Source organism: Lissotriton helveticus, chromosome 2_2 (assembly GCF_964261635.1).
Source record: "Lissotriton helveticus chromosome 2_2, aLisHel1.1, whole genome shotgun sequence".
Lineage (NCBI taxonomy): Eukaryota > Metazoa > Chordata > Amphibia > Caudata > Salamandridae > Lissotriton > Lissotriton helveticus.
In genome coordinates, this window is record NC_136060.1 from 120,340,352 (window position 1) to 120,367,268 (window position 26,917).

General features: G+C 48.6%; 1 protein-coding gene across 1 annotated transcript in view; it reads right to left on the reverse strand.

Moving 5' to 3' along the window:
- Positions 1-20,481: 20,481 nt before the first annotated feature.
- KIT (KIT proto-oncogene, receptor tyrosine kinase) overlaps positions 20,482-26,917 on the reverse strand; it is a 126,438-nt gene continuing 120,002 nt past the window's right edge. Inside the window, exon 21 of the mRNA XM_078678187.1 lies at positions 20,482-22,989. Coding sequence (XP_078534313.1) covers positions 22,867-22,989 — 123 coding nt within the window. The 3' untranslated portion in view covers positions 20,482-22,866. The remainder of the gene's footprint in view (positions 22,990-26,917) is intronic.

Consider the following 26,917-nt stretch of genomic DNA (forward strand, 5'->3'; position numbering starts at 1 on the left):
AAGCCCGATTGATCCCTGTGCACTAGTTTGGACAGGTGCGACGAAAGTCTTAGTGCTAACAGTTTGGCCAGTATTTTGGCTTCAGCATTCATGAGTGAGATAGGCCGATATGATGTACACTAATCCGCCGGTTTCCCAGGTTTTAGGATTGCTACAATGGTGGCCGTGCGTTGGTCCGGCGGGAGTTCTCCTATCCCCAGGCTTTCAGTAAACATAGTCAGTCATTTTTTTACATAACTCAACTGGTATGCCATTAGGTCCCATCGCCTTGCCCGACTGCAGTGCTTTAATAGCCAGGACCACCTCATCTGTCGTGAGATCGCCTTCCAACAATTGCGCTTCTTCAGGGGTCAATTTGGGCATTTTAAGGTCTTTAATGTAGGACAGTGCTTCTTCCTCTGAGATTGTTGAATCTGAGGAATAGATTTTTAAAAAGTGGTCTGCTAACATGTTTACTATTGTGTGCGGGTCCGTGGTGAGATGTCCACCCTCCATTGTGAGCTGTGCTATCCATCTGTCCTTCCGCTCCCGCTTATCTAACCACGCAAGCAATTAATCCGCTTTGTCCCCTACGTCATAAATGTTATGTCGTGTGTCATTAAGGTGCTGTCTGGTCATAACCGTCAGGTATTCCTTGTGATGGTCCTGTGCATTCTGCAAGCTGCGGGACGCATTAGGGGATGGGTCAGCAGTGTGTTGTGCCTCTGCAACAGTCACCTCAGACTCTAAAGCTTGTAGTTCCGACTGCCTTTCTCGTTTATACGTTACTATGGAGGCTATTGCCTGTCCTCTGAGAACTGTTTGTATGGCTCCCATAAAGTGACAGAGGAGGTTACAGTACCAACGTTATCATGAAAATAATGCTTCGTTACCTTTTTAAGTTCCCTTCTAATCTTGGGATTGTGGAGATATCCAGGGCGTATTGGGTAAGTCTGACGCCTTTTCTGATGGTGATGGATGTAACTAACCATCAGTGGGGAATGGTCAGATATGCCCCTTGGTTTGATTTCTACACTGCTAATATTACAAAGGCTACCCAGTGACCCCAGAAAGTAATCAATTCTGGTAAGGCTATTGTGAACACTGGAGTGATAGGTAAATTGACGTTCAAAGGGGTGATACTTCCTCCATATGTCCAACAGTCCCATAGCTGCCATAAAGCTCCCCAAAAGTGACGTCCCCGGTGACTTTGTTCTGAGAGGGAATATGTCCATTGAATCATCAGCAACTGAATTAAAGTCTCCCCCAAGGATCAGCTCGCCCTCAGGCAACCCCAACAAGAATGTGCCGAGATCCGGGAGGGCCACTGCTTGCAATGCAGGAGGTATGTAAACAGAAACAATATTAAGAGGCTTCCCTTCCCATTGTGCATGTATGGCGGCAAATCTACCTGCATCATCTGTTTTAACATTGCTGACAATTAAGGGGAACTGCTTCTTTACCCATATACCAACCCCTCTAGAACATGAAGTAAATTCCGAGTGGGCTACCATTTTATAACCCCATCTATCCATAGCTTTAGTGGAGGAGCCCGTTAAGTGTGTCTCTCGAAGCAGCACAACCGCTGCGCCCCCCCCTTTTTATGCATCGTAAAACCAGGCCTCGGTTGATTTTATCGCCCAGTCCGCGTACATTCCACGTGAGTATGGACAGAGATGGGGTCACTACAGCGGAGCTCTCCTGCGATTCATCTATTGAGTCTGCCCCCACCGTCATATTCAAAGGTGCTAGGACTATCAGTGACTTGTCTTATGTAAGGAAACTGTGTTTCTGTGAGTTGTGACATCGCACAAAAATATCCACAATTGCTCTTCGCATAAACATTGAACAAAGAACATGTAAAAAAATCCCCCCCGCCATCCCCCCTCCCTTCCTGCCTGCCATGCAGACTTGAAACTGGCGCCACCCCAACTCAGCAGAGCGCTCAATACCCCAACCCTGAAACTTTGATAGCATATAGGTATAGGGGTGGGAAAGTCCAAGGAGGACCAGACACTCCCCCCAGTCCCTTAGTCCCAAGCCATCAATAAGTCCATTGTTGTCAACAGAAGGTGGAAGTCCCTGAGTGGCAACTATGTATGACTCTCCCAATCAGTAAGATAAAGAAATGGGGAGATACTTCCCTAACATCTGCACAGTTCAGTCGCCAGAGTCCTTGTGTGTATGAGCATCCTCCTCTTCTACCTGTTCAATTGTTTCCGGATCGTTGTCGGCGCCCCGTTGCTTTTGCCTCCTTCCCGGTCGTCCTGACCTCTCCGCCGGCCGCCATCCTTCAAGCCAGTCGTGCGCTTCTTCTGGTATCGAAGAACCATGTTTTTTTGTCTGCCACTACTCTTGCTGGAAAGAGCATAGTATACGGCAGTTCACGGGACCTTAATGTCTTTTTTACTTCGAGGAAGCTTCTGCGGCACGCCGCTACCGCCGCTGTATAATCCGGGAAGAATGAGATCTCAGAGTTTTGTATCCGTAAAGGTGGTGCCACCCGCGCCGTCTGGAGAATAGCGTCTCTGTCCCAAAAATTAAAAAGGCGTGCTAGTACCGGCAGCGGTGGGGCTCCTGGCCGCGGGCACCCTCCTGGTACCCTGTGGGCCCGCTCCACCGAGAAGAAGGCCGAGAGACCATTGGGTTGTAGTTTGGTCTTTATGAGATCTTCAACGTACAGATCCATGGCAGGTTCCCCCTCGGATTACGCAGCCAAATTATTCGAACGTTATTGCTCATCAAGTTTCGCTGCCATACGCTTGTTTTCTTCTAGTTGCGTCACTCTTTTAATCAGGAGCGAAGTGTCCTTAGTGAGGGATGTTGTCGCTTGTTCCACTTCGGTCACCCTTGTTGATATTTTCTGCAGATCCGCTCTTAGGAATGTGATGTCTGTTGATATTGTACCCACCGTGGTCCGCACCTGGTGGAGTGCCGCCATCACGTCCTCCAGGGTCACCTTGGAGCCTCCGTCTCCCTCCGTGCTCTTAGCCCCAGCCCCCTTTTGGTCCGGCAATGGGGGGAAATCCTTGGCATACGTAAACTTGTCAAGTTTGCCTTGTGGGGGTGCTCGGTTACCTCTGCCGCTCATTGTTGGAAGAACAGGTATCCCAATTCTGCACCGCACTGCCACTGATTAATCGCGGATTAAGCCAGACTGTGTAGTCTGTAGGCTGGCGCTGAGGGACCTCCGCGTATGCTTCGCCCGTTCTTGTGGTCCTGAGTGTGTGTCGCTTTGATCAACCAGTCGTCCAGGTACGGGTAGACAAACACCTTGTTCTTTCGCAGGTGCGCTGCCACCACTGCCATGCATTTTGAAAAAGTCCTGGGTGCAGAATTCAGGCCAAACGGTAGTACGGTGTATTGATAGTTGTTGGTGCCGACCAGGAATCGCAGGAAATTCCTGTTTCCGTGCAATGGGCACATGGAAGTACGCATCCTGCAGATCTATTGCGCAAAGCCAGTCTCCTCGTTGCAGCTGAGGATAAATCTGATGCAAGGACAGCATGCGAAACTTCTCCCTGCGAATCCATTTGTTTGCTTGTCGCAAATCCAGAATGGGCCTGAACTCGTTTTTGTCCTTTTTGAGTACCAGAAAGAACCTGGGGTATAGACCCTTTCCCCTTTGAGACAGAGGGACGCCTTCTTTCGCCCTTTTTCTTAACAGGGTATCGGCCTCCACTTGGAGTTCTCGCAGCTGGTAGAGCAAAGGAACCGGTGGAATAGCTGGAGGAGGGCTGACAAACCGAAGACTGTATCCATTGCAAACAATAATCAGCACCCACTTGTCCTGAGTAATTTTTCTCCACTCTGCCAAGTAATTCTGTATGCTTCCCCCCACCAGAGCGGGTAACGGACGAGGGGGAAGTAACTCCTCAGGGCTTAGACCCAGCCTGGCCCTTATTCGCCGAGGAGGCCTGCTGTCCGCCCCTGCCCCTCTGACATTTCTGGAAGGGTTGTTGCTGGTATTGCTGTTGTTGCTGCTGCTGGTGGTCAGTTTGGCGACCTTGCCCCCGTTGATATCTCTGGGAAGAGTAACGCCTCTGGAAGGGACGGAACGACTTCTGCTGTTCTTTCGGTTTATCCAAACCTACAGACTTCAGCGTTTCCACTTCTGCCTTCATGCGGGCCATCTCTTCGTCTGCATGAGCCCCGAAGAGGGTAGATCCTGAAAAGGGCAAATTAGCAATCCGCTGTTGCGCCTCAGGCTTAGGAGAGGTAAGGCGCAACCAAGAATGTCGCCTCAAGTTTATGCCATGTCAGTACCCATGTGCACCCAGGAGTGAGGCATCTGATGACCTGATTTGAGACCATCATGCCCTCATTGAAAACCTCCTGAAAGTCCTCCCTCCTGTCCCTCAGGAGGAGCTCAATGAATTGCTGCAGGGACTCCCACAAAGAGCGGTCGTATTGGCCCAAAAGCGCTGATGCACTAGCTGCCTTCAACGACGTGGCAGCTGTACTGCACACTTTCCTTCCTGCCGAATCCATGTGACGGCTCTCCTTGTCTGGAGGGACCGTAGACGACGGGGCAGTGGAATGCTGCTTCTTGGCCGCTGTCACAATGACAGAATCCAGCACAGGATCTGCTCTCAAAAACGCTGGATCAGATTCCGGGGGCCTGTACTTCTTTTGAAGTCTAGATGGTGCAGACTTCACCGAGGCCGGCGCCAGAAACAGCTCCATGGCCGGTTCTTCCAGTCCTGGCACCAAAGGGCCAGAGAGGTGCCTGCACTGCAATGTTTCAAAAATTACAGAGGTGGAAGGGGTGGGCACAGTCAAGGTGATACCCAACTTCGCTGCCCCCCTCAGCAGCACATCCTGGAAAGTCACAATGTCATCCACTGTTGACACTCTCGTCGGAGGAGAGTTCGACAAAGTGGAAGAATATCTCCTGCCACTGGACGAGTCCGTATATCTGGATCGTGACCTTTCCCTCCGCCAACGATGGCGTGACCTCGTCGAATTTCTACGCTCACTGCGAGAGCGATGGCTCCCTCTGGATCTTGACCTTGGTTTTCTGGGCCTTGCAGGAATCACCGGCCCAGGAGGTTGCGGAAACGGAAGAGGTTGCGCCAGAACCACAGGGTTCGGTTGAGGAGGCCGAGGCAGTGGTGGAGGCTGAGGAGGGGGTGGAGGCGGAGGAGGTGGTGGAGGCGGAGGAGGTGGTGGAGGAGGAAGCTGCGGAAGAGGAGGAGGCGTAGGCGTCCTGGACCTTGAGGGCGAGTAGGTCCGGGAATATTCAGAATCGGGTGACCTAAGAACTCTTCTCTTCTTACGAGCAGGCCTCGGGGAGGACGCTCTGGAGACTGATCTCTCTGAGCACGAGCACCAGCGCGACCGGGGAATCGCCGGTGACGATGAGACGCTAACCACAGAGGCACTAGACACCGTTCTGAGCCTAGACTTCCTCTTCAACGCCGACTTTTCTCGTCGTCGATCTCTTTAACATCTCTCTTCTCGACGTATTTCTTCCTGATGTCAACAAACTCCCCGACGTCGAGTGTCTTTGCCTCGACATCGATCTTCCTCTTCTCGACGTCGATCTTCGTGTCGACGTTGAAGGTGAACGGCGGTGTCGCCTCGACGATGAGCGCCTGCCTCTTCGGGACTCATCACGAGGTCTTCGACGTCCTACCCCTCGATGCCGAACGTTTAGACCCAGAGCCCTGGGTTGACGGGGAGTAGATGGTAGTCATACCTCTCGACGCCGAAGCTATCGATGTCGACCGGCACCGGTGCCTTTTCTGGGCCTTTTCTTGACTGGGGAGCCCCCCAGAGGCCGATGCATGGGCAGAGGAAGATGTTAGAGTCCCTCCATGCCCAGAAAGTCCCACCTGGTTCTTGATGCCTCCTCCGCTCCAGGCCTTGGAGACGAATCTTCTCCCTGTCACGCAGGGTCCTCCTGGAGAAAGAGTGACAGATATCACAGGAGTCAGGGACATGGGTAGAAGGGAGACAGAGTATGCATACTCGGTGGGGGTCAGATTTTGCCTTCTTCCCCACACTCAGGGCACTTGTCGAATAAAGCTGGCATTTAAACAAGAAAGAGGTGGCAAAACTGGTAAAAATTGACAGCAACTGGAAGAGGAAGACCCCAGACGTCGAGTGAAACACTCAAAACACTGGAAAAACTCCAAAAATTGAGGATATACCCAAAAAGGTAGAGCTCAATGCTCCAGGGTCCTGCTAGCAAGAGCCGGAAAAAAGAACTGAAAGTAAAAGGCCTTTGACTGTGCATCCTGGGATACCGAGGGTCTCTGGAGAGTTCCTTAAAGGCACGGTATCCCTTTTTCAGACACATAATGGCAGCCTATGGGGCTTGTCTGTCCAACCCTTCCTCTCTATCTTGACAAGGATTTTTGTGAAGGGGAGTTTCTCTAGGGGTGAAACTTTACTAGAATTTAATATTATTTGGCAATCCTTTTCACTTCAAGATGAAGTGTTGGCCAATGTAGCCTTGTAGTTTTAGGCTGCATTATTTGTCTTTGATTTTTTCCTAAGTGTCTATGCAGGATTGCAGAAGAAGACAACTTAAGAGACTATGGGCCCGATGTAGGTAATTAGTATTTACTGATTCGTAAATACCGAATTTTACCGATTCGGTATTTACAAATCGGTAAATGCTATGTAGGTATTTTTACCGATTTTACCGATTTATTTACCGAATCTGTAACATTCAGTAATTATCGAATCAGTATTTACCGATTCGGTAATTGCCATTGATTCCTATGGGCCTTGAGGCCCATAGGAACCAATGGCAATTACCGAATCGGTAAATACCAATTCGGTAAAATTACCGAATTTACAAGGGGGACAGGGTGTCACTTTGACACCCTGTTGCACCCCTGATTCAGGCTTGTGTGCCATGTGACACACATACATGCCCTTATGGCATGTATGTGTGCCACATGGCACAGGTGTACATGCACAGATGTGCATGTACACAGGAATTCGTTATTTACCATGGCATAGTGTGTCATGATAAATAACGAATTCTTACGGGCCGATGGCACTGTTTTCAGTGCCACCTACATCACAAATTTGCTATTCGGTAAATTTACCGATTCGGTAATTTACAGAATCGGTATATTTACCGAATCTGTAAATATACCGAATCGGTAAATTTAAGGCCCCCTACATCTGAAACTCCAAATACAGGTCGGTAACGGCCGAAATCGGCCGTTACCGACCGGTATTTGGCCTCCTACATCTGGCCCTATTTCGATTGCTCCGGGGTCCACGCACATGGGCGGGACTATTCACAAGATTATGACTATACACAGAGATCCCCTACTACAGAATGACTTTAGTGCTGGTTATGCCATCAGACAAGCTATGGGGATAGAAGATGTGGACTGGGATAATCCTTGTTAAACTGTCTCAGGAGACTTCGGGCCTAATTAGGATTATGGTGGTCCGATGGTCCGCGGTAACCACAGGTGCGGTGCGAGCACCGGGGGTTCAACCGCCCTATTACAAGTTGTAAAAACAAAAGTTGATGGACAGAATGCAGAACAATGTCATACATTCACCCCAGTACAGAGATCTGGGCCTCAATCAATCGTTTTCTTGCTCATCATGCCATTCCAGTTAGAACCCAGCCATATGCAAATCAATCTTGACCCTGTGCCTCATGGGAACAGTCCAGCCCGAACTGCCAAGCCAGGTCCTCCCTGGACTAGAAAACAAGCATCCTAGGACCGGTTTCGGGGTTTCACCCCTTTTCAGCCAGGATAGCTTGATTCCAGTGGCATGGAGAGCACGGGACCCACATCTGGGCATACTCGTCCCACTCAGGGTGACAAATGCAAAAACTAAAGTTGATGGACAGAATGCAGAACGAGGTCATACATTGACCCCAGTACAGAGATCTGGGCCTCAATCCATCGTTTTTTTGCTCGCCATGCCATTCCAGTTAGAACCCAGCCATATGCAAATCAGTCTTGACCCTGTGCCTCATGGGAACAGTCCAGCCCGAACTGTCAAGCCAGGTCCTGCCTGGACTGGAAACAAGCATCCTAGGACCGGTTTGGGGTTTCACCCCTTTTCAGCCAGGATAGCTTGATTCCAGTGGCATGGAGAGCATGGGTCCACGTCTGGGCATCCCTGTCCCACTCGGGTGACAAATGCAAAAACAAACTTTGATGGACAGAATGCAGAACAATGTCATACATTCAGCCCAGTACAGAGATCTGGGCCTCAATCCAACATTTCAGATGGACCGCCGTAACCATAGGTGCGGTGCGAGCACCGGGGGTTCAACCGCCCTATTACAAGTTGGGCGGTCGAACCGCCATGGGACCGCTGTAACCGCAAGTGATCAGAAATCCCTGGCAGTGGTGCAGAGGTCTTGAGGCCACAATATGCTTCTCTGTGACGCTGCAGCACTGCCAAGCATATTACAAGCTTCCTCTTCCAAACGTTTTCATGGCTATGAGCCTGCCATGAAAACTGTGGTGGAAAGGAAACTAGGGAAGGCCCTACAGGTCCCCCTGTTGCCCGAGGGTCATGGGATGCATGCACTACAAAGTCCATACCATGCAGGTATGGCCTTTGATGCTCCCATTGTGGTGTCCTTATTCAGAGGCACCAACGTGGCACCGCCAAAGAAACGCCCGCCAGACATGAGAAAACTCATAATCTGGCAGGCGGTGCTCACATGGTGTGGGGGCAAGGGGTTAGTGTGTTGGCAGGTCTACTCCTGCATCGCCAAAGTCGTAATCGGGCCCTTAGCATTTTGCTTTTTCAGCTGTAATGTTTGTTTCTAATTTTGTGAGTGTATGCCGGATGGTTGCCTTGCTGAAAGCTTACAATCATTACAGGAGGCCTCAGTTGGTAATGGTGACATGCCAGTAATAAAGAGTACAGACCAGATTAGTATACTGATAAAAGTTATGCCCGAAGCCACAAGTCTGATCTCTTTATTATAAAATATATTACACCAAAGGCAATAGGTTTGGCTTCTTGTGAAAAGCATTTGTTAAAGCCAATATGGATTTAACAGTGGATTGTTATCACACCGTGTTACAGGAGGCATACAGAAACTGTGTTGCATAAAACCTATCCAATTACCATAATAAGCAAAGATTTTGGTGGACGTCATTACCTGTGACAAATCCTGAGGGTAGCAGATGTTCATTGTGATAATCTTTATAGGATCCTTTAGAGAGGGATTGTAGATTATTTTATTAACTGTAATTTTGTATATATTTGTAATTTTATAACTACTTGCTAGCATATACACACTTCAGTAGGCTTGTGTTGGCTAAGATACAAGCCAATTGCAAAGACTATAGACTTTATTGGGTCATTGAGAAAAGTTACGTCAGATTTCATAGGTTTGATCTGTTTATTATGAAAGGTTATGAGAAAGCCAGTAGGCCTGACAAACCTGCTGTGAAAAGCATGGGTTAGAGGCAATAGGATTTTGACAATGGATTGTTATTACCCCATGCTCACAACTTGAAGTCAGATATTTTATTAAATGGAATCTCACGGAATATTACAGAAGGCAAGGGTTTTGGTGACCTACTCAAAAAGGCCATGAGGGATAGAAGATTTGCAATGTGATATTCCTTATCTGGCATTTTTAGGAGGGACTTCATATAGTCTTTGACAGCTGTAATATCATGTTTATTGGTAATTTTGCTACAATGTACCTAATGATTTCCCCATAGGCAAGATTATAATCAATACAGTAGGTTGGAATGGTTATGATGACAAGCTTAGTGATAAAGGCAATAGGCCTCAGTGGTTCATTGGGGACAGTTATGCCTTTGTCCAGATCCCTTTTTAGGTTTCGCCTGGGGCACGGAGCTTTAGCTCCGCACCCAGGAGAAATCTTATGTCTCTACAGTGTACTGCTTAGTCCCGCCCTCTGTTCCATTGGCTAGCTCCATAAATGGAGGCTAGCCATTGGAACAGAGATCTGTCCGTCATGGCCGGACCAGATTCGTGGGCGTTCCCGCGATTTTTTTCGCTCTCCGCCTCTGCGATGTCGTCATCGCGGCCGTGGGCGGAGTTTCGTTTTTTTTTCCATCTGTTTGTTTTCGCCATTCTGCTCCGACCACCAGCACTGAAAGCAGCGGGTCATCTGTAGCCACGGAAAGGGACCGCGGAGCAGCCTCCCCTGCCTTCCGGGGTAGAGCATGGGCAGTGGATCTACCTTCGGGACTCTGAAGAGAGGAGCGTTCATCGGCCCCAGTGTGAAGAGCACCCCTGAGCCCAGGCGCCGACAACAGGCACTGGACATTGGCGATGCCTCCCGAGCTGCGGCTTCAGCTGCCTGTGCTGGGCTCGCAGGTTCTCACGCTGCAGGGCAGGATGTGTAAGATGATCCGGCCGAAGACTGCCCGCTCCTCTTAGGCTCTGAAATGATCCTCTGCTCCCAGTCTTCAGTGCTGTCACTGTCCGTAGCTCTCCGGTCCTGTTGTATTACGGAAGCGGAATGGGGCTTCGCCTGCTGCCCCTGTGTGACGTGTAGCCGATCCGGTGTGCAGTGCCGCCCACTCCCCGGTGATGCCTCCCGAGCTGCGGCTTCAGCTGCCTGTGCTGGGCTCGCAGGCTCTCACGCTGCAGGGCAGGATGTGTAAGATGATCAGTCTGTGTTGAGGGCCCTATAGACCATGTCCTTACCTGACCTGTGGAGAAGAGGCCATCCAGTGCCTCTGCACGGTGTTCCCTTGGTAAGTGACCCTTGCAGCGTATGGCTAAATCATATACTAGGCGGAAGTGTTTAGGAAGCATCCAGTAATAAGTATTTACACAAATGAAAGGAAATAATTTCCCGCATGAATAACCAGAAGGATCATAATTCATTAGATGACAATTTATGCTAGTGAAACCTGGTAAAGGTGGACTGTAAGATATGAAACTGGAGCTGTCACATAACAAGCGATCAGTGGCAGGGCTATTAAAGTCAAGGTATATACTTGAATGTCTTCAAGGCGGGTTTGCTGGAGTGCTGCTTTACACATAGATAGCGGGAAGAGACTCAGGTTGTCCCTGCAGGAATTATAATCTTACTGTAAAAGGAATACTAAAAATGGTCCTCCGTAAGGATTTGTTAGGAGTGCCCTAGTGTCATGCTCTTTATTGAAGAGGGCACCTGGACCCCAGGGCTAAACCAGTTCTCCCATTGTCCTGAACCATGGACCTCAAGCCTGAGTGGTACTTCGAGGATAGGAGAGGCAATATCAGCCAACAGTCCACATCAGTACCACAAAAGGCGTATCTCTAACCCTGGCCCTGGGGCATCTGCTGGAATGGCAGCCTAGGATCAGCAGCATGCCATCTGCGACCACGATCTCAGCACCACGGAGAGAGGATCTTGAGCCATTGATTTTATGGTCTTGCAGAAACTCAAGAACTTTCCTAGATATCGCCTGGGCTTTCCGGAGAGAGTTGCAGCCTAGTCTCCTGCCTTAGCTTCCAGCCTTTCCAGGATAGTGTGTAATTAAGACTCCAGCACCATGAAAGGCAGGCTTTCGCCCATGGGGTCTCTAAGGTTCTGCAGGAATGGATGACAGGTTCTGGCCATGTATCCAGCTATGAACATGGGGTTCTACAGCGAGTGTTGTTTAGTGCCCCAGGACCTTGCACCGTTGGCACTAATGGTTCTGTTGGGAAGTTCGGGATCTCCCACTCTCTACCTAAGTTACCATGTCAAGAGCCAAGGCCCTTGGTGCTCTGGAGAAAGATGTGCAATCTAAGCTATGGCACAACGAAAGGCTAGTTGTGATCGGCATGGCCCTGAGATTTGCAGGGAAGGGCAGGAAATGTGCAGGGAAGGGCTGGTGGCGAGCTTTAGATTTCCGGGTTTTCAAGGGCAGGAAAGGGCCCTGGTAGCATGAAAGACAGATTTTCAGTTGTGAATGCTGAGGTTTTCTTGGAATGGTGGGATCCCGGCATTGGTAACATGAAAGGCCCGGATTCTCTGCTGAAAAGGGCAGGATCGTGTTATCATGAAAGGCTGTCTTCACCCGTGAGTATGCAGAAACGGCCCTGGCCTGGCACAGTAAAAAGCACGTTTTGAACCATGAAGGTGTGGGTCCACCCTCAAGAATAGGTGGCATCCAGGGTAACAGCACCTTGAATGGTGCTGTTGCATCCGTGACCGAAATCTTGCCTCACCATTGCATGCATGTTCTCTGGCACCCCATAGCTCGGAATAAATGATAGGATGCCGACCAGAGTAATGTTTTAACGGCAGCACTCTTTTACGTGGCACAGGGGCTGGGATCAAGCAAATCGTAAGGTTTAGGACCCTGAAGCCACTCGAAGAGAGGAGAGGACAGGAGCACGGCAGAGAGGCGGTGAGCATGCTCATCTTTTTTTTGCCCCCTTCCTGTTTTTTCTGTTCCCTTCTTCCAGACTCCCTGTTTCCTCTCGGGGATTTAGAGCAGCCACAGAGTTGTGAGCGCAGAGTTGTGAGCGCAGAGTTGTGAGCGCAGAGTTGTGAGCACAGAGTTGTGAGCGCAGAGTTGTGAGTGCAGAGTTGTGAGTGCAGAGTTGTGAGTGCAGAGTTGTGAGTGCAGAGTTGTGAGTGCAGAGTTGTGAGTGCAGAGTGCTAGGGAGTGCGAGGGAGTGCAGAGTGCAAGGGAGTGCGAGGGAGTGCAGAGTGCAAGGGAGTGCGAGGGACTGCAGAGTGCAAGGGAGTGCAGAGTAACTAGGGAGGGCTAGGGAGTGCAGAGTGCAAGGGAGTGCAGAGTGACTGCAGAGATTAAGCTAATGGCAATGTAAATGACAATGCCATTTATTTATCTGTTTTCAAAACCAACACATGAATACAAATTTTGTCATTTACAATACCAATAGCTCTAACTTTCCCAAAGGCGAAACCATTGCATTGTAAATGCTTGTTATAAAGTTACAACAAAGGCTGCATCTACTCATTATGAAACACATGTTAAAATCAATAAGCCGTTAAGGGTGGATTATTATTTTACCATGTTCAGCATACAAACCTCTATTTTGTTACATGCAATCTCACAGATTGCATTTGTACACAAGGATTTTAGTGTTGATTACATCTTAGGACAAACCCTAGGCGGTAGAAAATGTGTTCTGTAATATTTCTTGCTAGAATCTCTTTGGAAGGTCTGATAGGCTTGTCTGCTGTGATCTTGTGATAAAATACATTAAAAAAATATATATATGATATAGTGTGTGCATATATTAGATAGAAAAAAAGGAAATAAATCAGATCACAAAAATGTTCACTTTTGTCTTCCAATTTTTCTTTCCAATGATCTTTTTAATTATTTTGAAAGCTCACTACAGCTTTGCAGACAGTGCTAACAGGCTGCTTGTTTGCTGTTCATTTCAGTGCGCCACACATGCCTATGATGTTTAGGCAGCTTTCTTTTTCCACTTTTATTCTGTTGATCTTGCATATACTTTAGAGTTTGTGTATGAGTTTATTGCGGTTGTGTAAGTGAATCAATGCAGGACGAGTCAGTGGGTTGATGAATGGACACGAGTGGTAAGTTGCATGACAACGTGCATAAATGAGAACTTCTTGAATTTCTAAATCCATCATTGGCCGAGGAAGCACTTTCATCTAAAAGCCAGACCTATCTGCATTGCCAATACTGTTTAGGCTATCCATTTCATGCTTGGGAAAGCGGACCAGGATAGCAGTCCAATATTTGTCATTTTGTGATACAGTTTTACAGGAGAAAATAAACAAGATGTGTTGCCTCTATCAACTTCAATCCATTGTGCTTGTATTTGCTACTGGCACATACCTGGTCCCTAATAAGGAAAATGCTCATGACTTGCCAGAAATTAGCATAAATTGCTCAATATCTGACCACCCACTCACAAGGCTGGTAAAAAAAGCTTGGTTTTCTCCTGACGTGATCATACACATATTTAGGTAAGTTAATAAATGAAACTGCTATAACCTCACTCCAAATTCTCAAAATGCTTGAAGATGTAACAAAAGATACTTAGAGCGAACAATACCTTTGTCCAGGAATATCAATTTGTGTTAAGAAGGCATTATGAGATTAGAATCCTGGTATTCCGTATACACAGCTGACAGTCTAACCCAATAGAACTGAATGTATATCAAGGACTATGTATCCATTTCAAATCTTCAGGATACTCAGTAGCTTTGCAAATGAGCTCGAATTTGATTGTGTGTACATTGGATATAAATGGAAAAACAGAAGAAAATGGTATGTTGTCCCCAGGCCCTCATCTCTCCCAGGGAGCTACATTAGACACCTCGGATCTATAAAAAATATCACATCTAATAGAGACTACTAGCCGCAAATTGCTTAACATAGAATTATACCAGGCGTGAGACTGGATCCGTACTTTTTTTGCCCAGCATCCCTGCGCTCCAGGGTGACGGCACCACGCGGCTCAGCCGAGGCGTCGCCCGCATACGTGACGTCAGCGAGGTCACATTAGTCCCACCCTGGCCTGCCTACGCCATTCTTTTCCTTTTCTGCGTGCAACGCGGATCCGGTTCTTGCTCTGAGCCTGTTTAGGCCTTTTTTCCTTCGATTTTGGTGTGTTATAGGAACAGTGCGCAGATGCCTTTGGGCTTCAAGACGTGTTGCGTCTTTTGGTCGCTTGATGTCGGCGATGGACCCTCACCTCATTTGCATGTGGTGCTTGGGGGAGGATCACGGCTCCACGGACTACGAGGTATGTCAGCGGTTGAGGCCGAAGTCGCGTCGGGAAGACCGCATGAAACTTCTCGGCCTGCATGTGCAGATCGGCTTCGTCTCCTCGCTCAGCTTCTGCGGAGGGTTTTCGGAGTGGGCGCCGTCGTCTTCATAAGTCTCCTGTGCCACAAGAGGTTGCTCCCCTGTGGGTAAGTGTCGCAGTTTGTCCCCGAGGGCTGGTTTCCAGCATGTTGGGGGGCGTGGGATCTCCGCGGGTGATGCGGCCCGCGTATCATCCCCTATCCACCGTTCCCCAGTGAGGGGGCGTTGAGAGCCCAAATAGAGACATATGTGGCGGCTTTACAGGCCTCGCTGGTTTCTCCTCCTCCTCCTTCGCCTCCTGGGATGTCGGCGGATCCCTTGCGCCATGCGGGGCCCTCCGTGGCTTCGCCGGCGACTTCTGTCCCCGCGCCGACTGGTTCGGCTCCAGGCTTGGAGGATGTGGTGCAGTTGGGCGCCTCTGCCTCACCGCAAACTCCTATGGGAGTCCCTGTGGTGTCGCGGGAGGTCACCGGGGCTCCGGTCGCATTGCTGAGCCCCACTCGCCCCTTTCGATAGGTGGCTATTCTGTCTGGGTCGTACCATGACTTCTTCAGTTGCCCTTTGCCACCATGCTTGACTTCGGGACAGTGTGTTTCCAGAGAATGTGCGGGAGCGACTGGTCTATCTTCCTTTTGATGGCACCCTCTTGTTCCACGCCAAGGCGGACTCGGCCATCGGAGGTTCTTGGCGGGCTCCGGCCTCCTCCTCCTTCTCCCCCTCATTGACCAGTGGGTTGGTTTGGATTTTGTGAGCTGTTCTTTGGTTGGGGCGAGTCGCCCCCGTTGTGTGATCTGTGTGCTTCCTATGCTGGAGAGTCCTCCTTGTTGGGACTGTGGCTCTGTTTGCTGCTGGCCGGCACTTCTTCCGTGAATGTTTTGTTGCAGTTGTTCACGCCAGGTTGAAACGGAGACTAGGCCTCCTGTTCTTCTCTTGGCTGCTTGACAAGCCTTCGGCAGGGTTTTTCCCCGTAGCTTTTTCAGTTGTCCTCTGCTGCGGAAGTTTCTTCCTAAGAGGGTTCCTATGTTTGGGACTAACATACCCTACGAGGTATGTCAGCGGTTGAGGCCGAAGTCGCGTCGGGAAGACCGCATGAAACTTCTCGGCCTGCATGTGCAGATCGGCTTCGTCTCCTCGCTCAGCTTCTGCGGAGGGTTTTCGGAGTGGGCGCCGTCGTCTTCATAAGTCTCCTGTGCCACAAGAGGTTGCTCCCCTGTGGGTAAGTGTCGCAGTTTGTCCCCGAGGGCTGGTTTCCAGCATGTTGGGGGGCGTGGGATCTCCGCGGGTGATGCGGCCCGCGTATCATCCCCTATCCACCGTTCCCCAGTGAGGGGGCGTTGAGAGCCCAAATAGAGACATATGTGGCGGCTTTACAGGCCTCGCTGGTTTCTCCTCCTCCTCCTTCGCCTCCTGGGATGTCGGCGGATCCCTTGCGCCATGCGGGGCCCTCCGTGGCTTCGCCGGCGACTTCTGTCCCCGCGCCGACTGGTTCGGCTCCAGGCTTGGAGGATGTGGTGCAGTTGGGGTGCGGCCCTTCGGAGGTCCCTCCTTCAACCCAAGGCGCCTCTGCCTCACCGCAAACTCCTATGGGAGTCCCTGTGGTGTCGCGGGAGGTCACCGGGGCTCCGGTCGCATTGCTGAGCCCCACTCGCCCCTTTCGATAGGTGGCTATTCTGTCTGAGGCCGAGGTGATGTCGCCACGGTTCCGGCAGCTGCTGGCCCGTACGGCGCCACTGGGGTCGGCAGACCCCTCTCGTCCTGTTGTGGGTCGAGGCTGGAAGGGGACTCCTCGTCCCTCCACGCAGGCGGCTGCCTCGTTGGAGGTCGAGTCGGCCTTGGCAGCGCTGCTGGGGTTAGTGAGCTCCTCTCGTCCCCTTATGGGTCGAGGCTGGCGGGGGCTTCTGGTCGATCCACGGATCCCTCTCATCCCTCCGTGCAGGCGGCTGCCTCACCGGAGGTTGAGTCGGCCTTGGCGCTGCAATGGGGGTTGGCGGATCAGTCTCGTCCCCCCATGGGTCGAGGCTGGCGGGTGACTCCATGTCGCTCTCCAGGTGTGTCTCGTTCCTCCGCACAGGCGGCTGCCTCGTTGGAGGTCGAGACGGCACCGTTCTGGTGCCGCCCATTGATTACCTCGGCTCAAGCCCAGGCCCCGGCGCCATGTGATGGGACGGAGGCCTGTCCTGCGTCTCCTGTGGTGTTGGATGACAATGACGCTCTGCTCCAGGTTGCGGACTCTACCGCACCGGAGTCAGGTAGTGGATTCGTCCTCGGACGTCCCCTCTTTCCCAGAGGTTGGGTACCTGCTGGTGTCGTCCTCACCGGAGACGGGCCGCTGCGTCGTGGCTTTCTCCCTGACGTCATCGAAGGACAGCTCCTTGCCTTCACTGCGTCCGTGGTTTTCGCCGGAGGAACCACAGGTCCCCCACTCTTCGGCACCTCTTTCTTCCTTTTGGGCCAGGACTTTTCCCGCTCTGCTTGGTCTGAGGGATGGACGGCTTAGTTTGCAACAGTCCCCCATGGACGAGTTGCTTTTTCCGCCACGGGGCCGTACGGAGGCGGGTGTGGCCTTCGCTCGTGCGATTTCCACGGCTGTGGGAATTTTGGGCATGGGGGATCCGGCTGCCCATTTCCCCGCAGACCATCTTTTGGAGGTTCTTCACCAGGGCTCTGGTGGGAGGGAGCTGCTGTTCCCCTTTGAAGGTTCGCTCCACTCTTCGCTGGTGGGGACCTGGGGTGCCCCGCCATGGGGGATCCGGTGACTCAACACCTTCTGCACTGGCACCTTCCAGCGCCGCATGACCCGGCGTGTCTTTCCCTTCACCCCTCTTCCAGTGGCCCCCTCTTGCGGACCGCCTTTCCTTCCCTGCCGTTGCGCTTGACTCCACCCTCCCAGGAGGCCCACTGGCTGGACTCCAGGGGCCGCAATAAGTTTGCCTCAACCAGTGCAGCTCTGCGGGCCCTTAACACCTTGTGTGCTGGTTAGGGTCAAATCTTGTTTGTGGGACTCAGTGGAGTACCTTGGATCTGCAGCTTTGCAGGAGGGTGCTGGTGTGGACTTGCGACACCATGCGCTAGATGGCCGAGAGATGGCGGTGTTTATTCTACTCTACGCTCTGGATATATCGGAGGTGCTGGGTCGTACCATGACTTCTTCAGTTGCCCTTTGCCACCATGCTTGACTTCGGGACAGTGTGTTTCCAGAGAATGTGCGGGAGCGACTGGTCTATCTTCCTTTTGATGGCACCCTCTTGTTCCACGCCAAGGCGGACTCGGCCATCGGAGGTTCTTGGCGGGCTCCGGCCTCCTCCTCCTTCTCCCCCTCATTGACCAGTGGGTTGGTTTGGATTTTGTGAGCTGTTCTTTGGTTGGGGCGAGTCGCCCCCGTTGTGTGATCTGTGTGCTTCCTATGCTGGAGAGTCCTCCTTGTTGGGACTGTGGCTCTGTTTGCTGCTGGCCAGCACTTCTTCCGTGAATGTTTTGTTGCAGTTGTTCACGCCAGGTTGAAACGGAGACTAGGCCTCCTGTTCTTCTCTTGGCTGCTTGACAAGCCTTCAGCAGGGTTTTTCCCCGTAGCTTTTTCAGTTGTCCTCTGCTGCGGAAGTTTCTTCCTAAGAGGGTTCCTATGTTTGGGACTAACATACCCTATGTGGGGTACTGGTAGCTGTTATATAGCTAGCTATGTGCTGGGGAGTTGTGGTTGCCTTCGGGCCTCTGCCCTCTGTGGCACTTATGTAATTGCAGGTGCAATTTCCTTGTACTGCATGCCTGGTTGGCGCCCCGTGGTGTCCTTCTCTGCTTTGTTGTCTGCGGCCTAGGTCGTGACCCTGGTCTGCTCCTTTTGGGTCATGTGTGGGTGCCCCTCTCTGTGGTGTGTCCGGGCCTTCTTCACCCTCATGTTCACTGGCCTGGGGGTTGGGTAGGTTCTTGTGTCCCTACCTCTTTTGGGACGCAGCTTGATGGTCCTCCTTGGTGTTCCAGGCTGTTCTTCCCTCTGTCTCCCTGTCTCCTTAGAGCCTCTGGGTTGCTCTCCTTCCCCTTCCTTGCCTTGACCTTGGATGGGGGTTCTGTAGCGCCATCAGGACGTGGGGTGCCTCGGCCTCCCCTTGCCTTGCTTTCTCTGTTGAGTGGAATAGGCTTCCTCTTTCTTTTTTGGCAGCCCCCCGTGGGATTGGTGGCGTTCTGCTATGGGGGGTTCCCCTTGCCTGCGGGGACGAGTCTCCTCGCCTTGTTTGTTGGCCTGGTTGCCTGTGGGGCTCCCGGTTGTGTCCAGGCCTGTGGGGCCCTTTCGCAGACCCTCCTTCCCTGTGGGTATGGCTAGGGTATCTATTGTACGTTAAGGAATCTGCGGCTAGTAGTCTCTATCAGATGTACGAGTTACTTACCTTCGGTAATGCTGTATCTAGTAGAGACAATTCTAGCCGCAGATTCCTCTACGGCCCGTCCTTCCTCCCAGTTCTGCAAGGGCCTTTGGCTTGGTCTTCTGCACTCGCCTCCCGGTGGGTGGCTGTATCTTCTGTGAGTGCATTCTTACGCTCCTTTAACAGGATGATTTGCTCTGTTCTTGTTCCTTCCTCCTCTTGACTCTTTGGAGGATGGAAATCTATGTTCTCCTGTGCCCCTCTGCTCTGGTCCAGGTTAGGGGCTTGCCTTTATTTTATTCCCTTGGTTACTAAGGGTTCTGGTCCCTCTGCTACCTTCCGGGTTGGTTTCATCTCTTCGTGCCCTTGCCCTTGTTCCTTGGGGGGGGGGGGGGGGTTGTCACACTCTGTGCTGGGGTTTCCCTGGAGATTTGTCGTTTCTGTTTGTCTTGAGACCAGTTTCCCCTTCGTTGTTCCTAGTTGGGGTTGTAGTCCTGCTGTAAGTTGTCGTGACAATTTTGTGTGTGTTCCTTGTCTCCAGAGGGGGCTGTCTACATCCTGGCAGGGTTAATGTTCAGGACTGTACTCTGTTCTTTTTCTTTCCCTGCCTTTGGCTGCTGCAGTGTTGACACTGCTGCTTATGGTGTTGTTCGTCACCATTCTTTTTCCACTTTTTCTGTTCTTTCGCACACTGTTCCCATAATCCCACAGTTTTGTCTGATGGCTCCGCGTTGTGGCGCGGAAAAGTTCTCAGAAGAAAACGGACGTAGGCGCGCCGGGGTGGGACTTATGTGACCTTGCTGACGTCACGTACGCGGGGGACGCCTGGCCAGAGCTGCGTGATGCCGTCCCCCCGGCGTGCAGGGATGCTGGGCAAAAAAATTCCGGATCCAGTCTGGGGATAATTCTACGTGAAGCAATCTGTGGCTAGAATCGTCTCTACCAGATACATCGTTACTGAAGGTAAGTAACTTGTACTTCAAGTTCCCATGATCATCCGGTCATTTTAAATATACATAATAGAGCAATACACAAATATTATAAAAACTTGGGCTGGATTTTATAAAGAATGTGCTGCAACTTACTCTTGTAGTACTCCCAAATTCCAGAAGTAAACCTATGTTGTTTCAGTTCCGGTAGTTAAATAACTCTCCTTTTAAAGATTTGCAAAAAATACATTAGTTCTGCAAAGTAAATGTATGATTTTCTCTTCATGTGTAAACTAGACCAGCAGTGAAGACTACTTGTTAAGTTGTTTCAATTAAAATCGGATTTTCTTCCACACTATACAGAAAAATAAACATATCAATGTGGCGTATCAGAAAGAGAATTTCATTAATGCCTCAATATTTTTTCAATGCTGCTGTTCAACTGAATGCATGCACAGAACTCTTAATAGTAAAGGTCTCATTCACAGAAAAATATGCATTTGATTTTTATTAGAACTCACCAGAACTGCTATTCAACATTAGGGCTCTTTCCAAAAACGCCTCAACATCGGCAACACTGACACTTACGGATATAGAAAAATATTCTATAAACACAGAACTGGGGTTTCTGAAAGGGAGTTATTGCTACATTTTCAACATATACAAACATAATATAATATAAACAACTTTATTTCAGTCAACAGTAAAATAACCTTCTATTTACAAAACAAATATAAAAATATAAAAACTCTCAGGATTCTTAAAACATTGTCCAGAACGAAGCGCCCTTGAAGTACCTTGATGCCTACTTTTTAAAACAAATTTATGCTGATACTCGACAGTGTATTTTCATACTTTAAGCATGCTCAGTAATAAGTATCTATGGCGATGAGTGCACAAAAACATTTAGAAAGGTGCAAAAACTTGGGTCAGATCCAGTGCAAACAAAAATGACTGCCTGTTTCATGAACACATGACAACAATATGGACTAAATATGTTTTTAAGTATAGCGCAACATTATTTACACTTTTATAAACAGCAAGAAAATTAGATATTTTATGTGATTACATCACAACAAAATATGCAAAATAAAGCCATTTTGCATCTTAGGTAGTAGACTCAAATACAATAATAGAAAGGCAAGTGAAGTAAAAGTTTGGTTATGCCAACTAGGACTATCACAGTGCATAAGTGCAGGCACATTAATGGGTAGAATCCAGAACTTCCCTAGTCACAGGTGAAAGTTATGCCTGTGTTTCACTATTACATTCCAAATACCTGATCACCTAGCAAATGTTTCAGACTATTTCAATTGCTTCATTAAGAAGCAAATGCTGTCACTCTGAAAGCTTGGTGAACAACTTGTTGTAAAGTTTGCTTATCAGGCCATATTTCTATTTTAGTAGGTTTTGGAATTGCTCTTAAGTACTTACAATCTCCTTAATTTTAAGTACACTTTTAATTAGCAACAGGGACATGGTTAAATGGTTCTACTGTGAAGATTTCTGGGTCTACAAAATTACATTTCTAAAGGTATCATAAAGAGAGATATGTTATGGTATGTAAATAGAACACCTGTCAGCTTAGCCTTCAGACTACCTGTTCTTGAACACATCACTGTAATGCTCTTATTTCCTGTCACAGAATATTGGCTTCGCTGACTGACATCAGGCTGGCCATCGCCATGTATTACCTTCCATCACAGTTTCGTCTGAGTGCAATGAGCCACTTCTTAAGTATTATTTCTTGACCATATCACACTAGGGGGTTGTTTTGTTGGCAGGGCAACTCTTAGCTGAAGTAGCTCAATTTAAGTGGTCAACAGCTAATGACCATTTTAATTGGACACTATATTTTGGATTTTATGTTATTAGCATGAGAAATTCTATAACTATATCTACAACTAAGTCATATCTGAGTGTTGTGTGCTCAGTTTAAAGTGTGATGTGTGTTCAAAATTTGTTTCAGTTTTTAATTACCCATTTAATAACAGCATGGTAAATTCTACTTTCCTGAATAAGGAGGTTTATCTAAAGTCTTCATGTTCAAATGGTTTCCGGTTTGGCAACATATACTAACAAAACCATGCGGAGTCTTGCACTTTTATAGTCTACTGTGATAAAATTGCTGTTGTATACATACATTCTGGATTCCACCCGATCACAAATAAGGAGGCTCTTAAGCAGCACCCCAACTCCTAAATGCAAACGTTGCATTAAACACATACTTATTTTGAAAACAATGAGTACCTTGGGGTAAATTACCTGAGCACAGACATGGTTGATATACTGAATATGGCCCAGTGATGAAAATAAAAGACCATTAATGAAGGACCTAGTGAGTAATAATCGGTCTAAACAAACTCAGAGTGCTTCCCCAAGGATTGAAAGGCCACTACACTGAATATTGTGCTCAATATTTCAAGATACATGTTCTTTACAACTGTACTCACACCCTATTAACATTTACAAACACCTTACAAAATACAGAACGATTGACCTGACACATGCAGTATCACGGTGGTGGCGATTTAACAGTCTTCTCAGCTGTGCACATTTTTGCTGCAAATGGGTTTTTCAAACCCAATCTCAGTCATTGCAGATTATTGTTCAAATGTGTTTTTGCCAGGATGGAAGGCAGCCATCACCTTACTTCACTTGAGAAAGAGTTGAAGCAATGGGAGATAAAGTGGCGTTAGAACTCATTGCTTTTGGGAAATTATTTCTTTCTAGAACTGGAGTCTGACAGCAGAGTTGGAATATTCTCCCACATGTTTGGGCTCTGAAGGCAAAAGGAAAGGAAATGCTCATCAAAGTCATAACCCATCTGAAAGCTTGATATCATCTTTGCCTCTGTAGGTTCATAGCCACTTGCACTCAATCATCTGCTCGTACCAGCAGGGGCTGTGTGGATGAAGTGCTACTGCCCACTGAGTTCATTCTCACAGGATGGTCTGGGGTTCCTTCATTAGCAAACACAGCTGTTGAATTGGAAAAAATCTGTTGAAAAATCAAAAAAGAAGCATAGGTTTACTACTTTATATTAGTTCTATATGATGATTGCGTGGTCTTTTTCTCTCTTGCTAGAAACAAACAGTCTGATTAAATTGATGTAAACATTATGGTATTTCAACGTGGTTGTGTTACATGGTTGGATGGCATTGTCTCATTAATGGGATAGAGATCATGATTTTTTTTATGGGATTTATCAAAACTACCAAAAATGTTCAATGTGCAGGATACTTATTACTCGCCTTCTTGACACACATTGTAATTGAATTTATAGTACATAGTACTGTGGTGTAATGTCAGCCAAAAGTAATCAGCTTAAAAGAAATAGTAACATTTAACTAAAAAAAAAGTCAAATGGCAGCGGTTTTCATTGTTCTGATCCAAGAAATATTTGGATGTGGAATTGAGGCAGAAAACTGAAATACGAATCAGTACTAAAGCATGTTTCATTTTTTCAGTGCAAATACATGAGTGGTTGCTTGAGACACTGTATGGAAGGGTTAAATATTGCAAGAATCAGATACAATCTTTCAGGTATTTGTTAAGGTCTCACTTCACATGGAGGCTTCAAACACTGTGCTATAGATCTATTGCAATGGTCCCTACTCTACACAATCTCTACTTCTTCTCCAGCAAGCCTCCTAGTAGAAGAGATCAATGTATTTAAGAAAGCAAGGCCATAAAAGGATAACTAATGCAAGTATATTACTGAAAAATAGGGTCAATATGGGGGTGTTTTGCAAAAGACAGAAGGAGTGCAAGCAAACAAATCTATTATTTTGCTTTGTAGTTTTAAGTTTCCTTCACCATGTTTGACCGGTCTTCATATTCTTTCTCTCAGTAACTCATTTTCCATATCAACCTGAATATAGTGTAATATAAATTCCATCCCCTTTTATTAAAGAAATTGTTTTGTTAACACCACTGCCATAGTCCCTATAGTAAAATGCTAGAACTCCACCTCAATGATTACGTCTATAAAATGACTCTCCTAACTAGAAAGCGCGGCGGACGAGCGCAGCGGGCGCGTCGACGGCACGTCGAAGACGCGCCAAAGACAAGCCCGTCTGCGCCCGTCAGCGATCAGCCGGGACTAGGGGCAGATCATGCTATATATCCTACCTATTATTCCAGAGTACAGCTACTGGAATATAATACAGGCCAAGGTCACCTGCCGAAGGAGACACTCAGACGGGCCAGGAGATACGGTATCTTGACTGAGGGTTTCTCTTCTGTAGTCCCTGCAAACAGCCAGGCCAATTCTGGTCTACACTCCCATTCATTTGCTATCCTTTATTTAAACACTCGCTCTCTGGTGAAACACCAGATGGATATCTTCCTGTTGCTGGATATGGAGAAACCGGAAATTCTCCTACTTACAGAGACCTGGTTGACCCCCTACTCCGCCCCTGATATTATAGCAGCCCTCCCACCTAACTATTACATCATCCACGCACATCGGGACACGGGGAAAGTGGGCAGGGGGTAGCGGCAGTTATCCGCACAAGCTTGGAAGTTACCACTCGGACCTGCCTAACGCTACCAAACACGGACAACTTAGTGTTAAAGATTGATTCTTCCCATATGACGATGGTGTGTCCCCTCTTGTATAGACCTCCTAACTCAATGCCAACATTCCCTCTGGCACTGAGTGATCAAGTTGCTAACCTAGCTCTGGACCACGCCAGGATCCTCTTAGTGGGTGACCTAAATTATTGGTTTAATGACCCTATGGAAAGCGCACAATCGGGCTAATTGACTGAACTTATGTCAAACTTAAACTTTCTACAATTAGTGCCTTCTCCTACTCACTGTAAGGGCCACATTCTAGATCAGGTGTGGACCAACACTACACGTGTAACAACCCCGACAATCCTCCCTTGTCTTTGGTCAGATCACTTTATCCTTAAATTTAACTTATGTTCCCCTCTGTTAGGACACCGATAGTGGCTACAGGTGGCTTAGCGAGGAACTGGAATGCTATGGATAGAGGAGCATTCCTACAGTCACTAGCCAATACTACTCCCACCTTTCATGGTGACATTAATTCTTTAGAGATTAACCTCTCAGACTGGTTACAAGCCGCTTCTGATCTGCATGCCCCTTTTAAAAAAGTCAGACTGGCACGGCGCGCTGACACCCAAAGATGGTTTTCCTCTGACTTAAAAACTAGGAAATTGGCCCTGCGGCAGTTGGAACGCCAATGGCGTCGCATTTATGACCCTGAGTTAAAGATCAAATTTATAAGGGCCAGGAAGGAATATATGAGCGTAATTTCCGCTGCGAAGGTGACTTATTATTCCTCTCGAGTACTCAAATCCTCAAATAGATCCAAGGACATCTTTTCCATCCTCAATGAACTAACTAACCTGGACAATGTCCGTCCTAGGATAATCCCGACCCAGTCCCTCTGCAACTCACTCAACACCTATTTCAGTGAGAAAATCATGGACATTAAAGCCAGCATTCCCCCAGTCGGTGACTCCAATTACTACCGGCATGGTAATCACCAATAATAGTTCTGGTACTCTCAGCAACTTTCCATTAATTACCCAGGATCATTTTCAGGAACTACTAACAAGAGTCAAATCCGGCGCCCCCTCAGATAGGTGTTCCCCGTACATCCTAAAAGAGTGCTTTTCCGTCCTTCCGGCTCCGGCCTTGGTGCTCTTAAACGACTCTTTGTCCTCTGGACTTGTTCCCCTGGCCTTTAAGGAAGCTACGGTCATATCGCTCTTAAAAAAACCTGGGGCTGACCCATCCTGTAAGGCAAACTACCGGCCCATCTCCTTATTGCCTTATTTGGCAAAGGTGTTGGAGGCTCATGTAGCCAAATGCCTCTCTAACTTTCTAGAGGATTCTGGCTGTTTTGAGCCCCACCAGGCAGGATTTCGACCTGCTCATTCAACGGAGGCAGTGGTAACTACAGTCCTGGATACTCTCCGGGACTGCGCAGACAGACGTTCTCCTCAGGCTCTGGTGCTCCTGGATTTGTCGGCCGCGTTTGACATGGTCTACCATAACATTCTGATCGACTGTGTCGGACAGGCCGCAATCCGGGGCACGGCGGCCCACTGGTTGATGTCCTTTCTGAAGAACCGCTCTCAGGCAGTACGTCTTGGAAACCTAGTTGGCGCGAAACAGCTCATTACATGCGGAGTTCCACAGGGCTCCTCCCTGTCACCCCACCTGTTCAACCTCTATATACTCCCATTGATACAAGCCCTCAGAGCTGAGCAGGTGACGGTATTTAACTACGCTGACGATTTACAGCTGCTGTTTACGATTGACAATTCTGATACCTCCATATTGCACTTTCAATCGACCATGAGCTACATTAAAGCCTGGATGGATCAAAATCAGCTGAAACTAAACCGGAGACAGCGCCAAATACTGGGGCCCCCACTATTGGCCGCCGGATTTAGGTCAAGCTCCGACTCCATCAACATCGGCAAAGACTCTTGGGGTCACCGTGGACTGCGATCTCTCACTAAAAGCACAAGTGGGTCAGGTGGTCTCTAAGTGCTTTTTTCAATTGAGGAAAATTAGGACGGTCCGGCGCTTTCTCACCCTGGAAGCGGTTACCCAGGTAGTGATCGCCACCGTTTTGTCCCATCTGGACTACGCGAACTCTATTTACTTAGGTCTCCCCCTTTACCTGTCAAAACGACTCCAGATGGTGCAAAACTTTGCCGCCAGATTGATTTTGAATCAACCTAGGTGGCACTCAGCCACTCCTTTACTCATGAAACTCCATTGGCTTCCGGTGGTCCAACGTTGCACTTTCAAAACAGGATGTATGATTTTTAAATCTTTACATTGCAGAAGTCCCAAATTTATTAACCAACTCATTACAAGGTATGTACCAGCCCGTAACCTCTGTTCTTCCCATCACGGCCTCCTTCAGATACCCTCT